General features: G+C 59.1%; 1 protein-coding gene across 2 annotated transcripts in view; it reads left to right on the forward strand.

Moving 5' to 3' along the window:
• The window catches only part of NUMBL (NUMB like endocytic adaptor protein), a 24968-nt gene extending 23535 nt beyond the window's left edge, over positions 1 to 1433 (forward strand). For both annotated transcript variants that reach the window (XM_045292528.1, XM_004710337.2), the window contains exon 9: positions 61 to 1433. In XM_045292528.1, coding sequence (XP_045148463.1) covers positions 61 to 695 — 635 coding nt within the window. In that variant the 3' untranslated portion in view covers positions 696 to 1433. The remainder of the gene's footprint in view (positions 1 to 60) is intronic.
• Positions 1434 to 4186: the final 2753 nt, after the last annotated feature.

Consider the following 4186-nt stretch of genomic DNA (forward strand, 5'->3'; position numbering starts at 1 on the left):
CCCCACTGAGCATCAGCTGGGCTTCTGTCCATACTACCCGTGCCCCTTTTCCGTCTCCAGGGACCTCTGCCTGGGGGGAGCCCTCCGTGCCCCCTGCAGCTGCCTTCCAGCCCGGGCACAAGCGGACACCCTCAGAGGCTGAGCGGTGGCTGGAGGAGGTGTCGCAGGTGGCCAAGGCGCAGCAGCAGCAGCAGCAGCAGCAGCAAGGAGCCTCGGGACCCCCTGTGCCCATGCTGCCCACCCTGCAGCCCTTCCCCGCCCCTGTGGGGCCCTTTGACGCAGCGCCTGCCCAGGTGGCACTGTTCCTGCCGCCCCCACATATGCAGCCTCCCTTTGTGCCCCCGTACCCAGGCCTAGGCTACCCGCCAATGCCCCGGGTACCCGTGGTGGGCATCACACCCTCACAGATGGTAGCCAACGCCTTCTGCTCCGCCACCCAGCTCCAGCCCCAGCCTGCCACCTTGCTTGGGAAAGCTGGGGCCTTCCCGCCCCCTGTCGCACCCGGTGCCCCTGGAGGCCAGGCCCTCCCACGCCCCAACGGGGCCCCCTGGCCCCCAGAGCCAGCACCTGCCTCGGCCCCTGAGCTGGACCCCTTTGAGGCCCAGTGGGCCGCTTTAGAAGGCAAATCTACCACCGAGAAACCTTCCAACCCCTTCTCTGGTGACCTGCAAAAGACCTTTGAGATTGAACTGTAGCCCAAGCCGCCCCTGCCCACCCAGTACCTCCAGGTGCCCCACCCCTGGGAGGGGAAGCCAAGCCCCCCCCATCCTGCTCGCCGGGGCTGCACCCCCCTCCACAGTCTCTAATCACTTCTCCTACCCCCTCCCCCCCCATCACTCCGGAACCCACACTGGGATGCGCAGGGTGACAGGATGGGATTCAGGGACGGACCCTGCCTGGCCAAGGGACTCATTTCACTGCCGGACTTCACCTGGCAGTGCCCCTTCCCCCAACCGCAGACACAGGGGTGGCCACTACCCCCTGGACACCCTCCATTCCCACTACAGCCCCGGTTTCTGTTGTTCCCCCTCTTCCCCTTTCCAGTGCCCGGCTGGATGGAGGAGGGTGCCCACCTGAGTGTACTCACGCCCCCACATACACAGCACAAGCTAAGGGCTCCCCCCGCCCACTCGCTGCGTTCACTGCCAAGGTTGTGCTCACCCCTCTTGCCGCCCCTCCCCTCCCCGCCCCATTCTCTTGGGTCAAGATCACATGAGGGGCAGGGGCCAAGTTGGGGGCCTAGGAAGCGGGGGAGGGGGAGGGGAAGAAGATGCTCACTTACCTCACGTCTGTACCCACTTGGTGGGCGGGTCCGGTCAGAAGGGGAGGAGTCCCTGGCAGGTACTTTTCTATCTTTGATTTCCAGATTTTTTTTTAATCTACTGGCGGGTTTGTATTATACAAGGATAGCCAATAAAGGAATATGATGCAGACCCGGGGAGACTGGGTGTGTTTCTGGGGGGCACAGGCCCTTCTTCAAGCCAACTACAGCAGTGGGGGATGGAGGGGGGCTCTGTCGAATCCCCTCTGAGTCAGAAACGGGCGTGGGGGCGGGGGAGCAGGTCATGCCCGCTCAGCACTTGAGAGTCGAAACAGTGCCAAAAATGAATCACCCTGTCTGTTTCTTACCAATTTTGAAGCAAGGGATTAAGAAACAAAAAAAAGCAAAAATTCAACATCGCTGCTAATTCTTTCAGTTTGAAAATCTGAAATAACCGAGTTTACAGTAGCCTATCATTGCACGGGCAGCTCCCCCTGCCTTTCGTACCTTTTCCAAGACTTGGGTTAGAGAGCCACCCGCAGGGCAGCCGGCGGTTTGTTGACTCCCTGGAGCCCAGGATCAAGCTAACTGCAAGGTTGGGGGTTCAAACCCACCACCCTCTCCTTGGGAGGAGGATGAGGTCCTTTACCCCTGTGAGGATGAATTGTCTTGGAAACCCAGTGGAGCAGCTCTACTCTATCCTACAAAGTCACATGATTCGGGATCAGCTTTACAGAAATGGTTGTGTTTTTTCAATTTGTTTTTAGTTTTATGTGCACATTATATAGACTATATCTATATAGTACATTTTATATGATAGGCTATGTACCTATATACTTGAGTATAAGCTGACTCGAATATCAGCCAAGGCTGCTATTCCACATAAACTGCATTAAATGTGCTGGGAAAACTCAGCTTATATACGAGTCTATACAGTACTTTATTATAAGGGCTTTAAAGTGAGATTGGTGGTATCTAACATTACATCCCCATTTGACAGATGGGGTTGAAAGATGGGGAAGTCAGCCGGAGAGGGGGCCACCGGGAATTCAGACTTGGCGACTGGTTGCCTCCGGCCAGTCCCGTGGAAGAGGTCTGCCGGACGGTATTGGCAGGTGTTCCTGGGCCTGTGCCAGGGCACCTCTCTCTCACTGCCCCATCCAGTCGATGGATTTCTGGGAACAGCAGAAGTAATAGGAGTCTTCCTCCCCGTGGAGCTGATGGTGGTTTCGAACTGCTGACCATGCCGAGTGCAGCCCAATGCTTCACCACTACACCACCAGGGCTCCAGGAGGGAGCAAAGGTCTCAGGGAAAGAGGACTCTCACTCTCATCTCCAAGCCTTTACATATGCCAGTCCCTTTGTCTAGCTCCCTGGTGGAGCAGGGGTTACACACTGGGCGGCTAGCTTCAAGGCCAGCTGTTCGAACCCACCACTCTCTCCATGAGGAAAAAGATGCAGCTTCCCTGCACAGAGTGACAGCCTCAGACACCCCCAGGGACAGCTCTACCCTGTCGAGTGGGGTTCCTGAATCAGCAGGGACTCGGTGCCAGTGAGCTTGGTTTGGCTTTTGTCTAGAACACCCTTTTCTGACAAGGTACCTGCCAGAATACTACTCGTTCGTCATTCAGGCCTCTTCTTAGAAGCCAAAGCTTTCCAAGGCTCCTCTGCCCCACCTGGCACCCTTCAGTCCAAGTGAAGGTCTCTCTGATCCCTCCAGCTGAGGCTGCAGTTGCCCACTCCCCCAACTTTGGACCCCTCCCACACTGCTGGTCCTGGAATGAGCCCTGATCAGTCCAGGCCAGTGGTTCTCAACCTGTGGGTCGAGACCCCTTTGGGGGGTCGAACGAACGACCCTTTCACCGGGGTCATTCGATTCATCACAGTAGCAAAATGACTGATGAAGCAGCAACGAAAATGATTTTATGGTTGGGGGTCACCACCACGTGAGGAACTATGAAAGGGTGGCGGCATTAGGAAGGTTGAGAACCCCTCCTGTTCTGGGCGGTCACTCTGATGGCATGTCTGTCTACCCCCGGTGAGGTCAGGGCTGGGGTTGTCTGGGTCATTTTGGTGTTCCCGCAAAAGACACACACACCACACACCACTTAGCAAAGTTCCCATGGCTCCTCCCACGTCAGCCATAGATCTGGGTGAACCTCCCGCCCCCCACCTCCTCCAGCCTTCCAGCCCTTACAGAGTGTGAAATTAAAGTCCCCCCACCATGACCTCGGCTCACCACCCACCACAAGGCGCACCGCACCCACCCCCACCCCCACAAGGCGCACCCCACCCATCCCCCCGCCCGTGAAGGCCCCGCTCCCGTAGGAAAACCCCGCCCCCTGCACCTGGGCCTCACAAGCCTCGGGCTACACGCACAGGAGCGTGCCACCCCCTAGTGCGTTCGGTCCGGGGATCCCCGCCCCCTAGAAGCCGCAGAGTGACCCCAACAGTTCCAGTGCCGCCCCCGCCGCCGCGCTGGCAGGCCCGACCCGGAGCGCGCAACAGGACGATGCTCCCCAGGCCCCCGGCTGCCCTTGCCCCGCACTGTCCTTCCTCAGCACCTGTTAACAGCGGAGCCTGGAACAGCGCGCACGCGCGCGCAAGTCACGCGCGCGCACGCACAGTCACGCACGCGCGCGCCGTCCCTCCCCCATACCCAAGCCCTCCGTACCCCGCGGTCGCCGGAGCTGCTCCACGAGCGCAGTACTACAGCGCCCCCTAGCGCCCCGTCGTTGACAGCGCCTGGGTTCATGGTCCCGCCATGGCAGTGGCCGTGGCCGTGACGGCGGCGGCGATCATTGTGCTTGTTGGGTGCCGTCGACTCGGTTCCAACGCATAGCAACCCAACATACAACAGAACCTTGGAGATGTTGAGCTGTGAGGGTGGAATCTGAGGAGCGATTGGGCCTAGCCCAAGAACAG

Source organism: Echinops telfairi, unplaced genomic scaffold, assembly GCF_000313985.2.
Source record: "Echinops telfairi isolate 266 unplaced genomic scaffold, ASM31398v2 ScPeMD7_655;HRSCAF=1070, whole genome shotgun sequence".
In the NCBI taxonomy this organism is placed as follows: domain Eukaryota; kingdom Metazoa; phylum Chordata; class Mammalia; order Afrosoricida; family Tenrecidae; genus Echinops; species Echinops telfairi.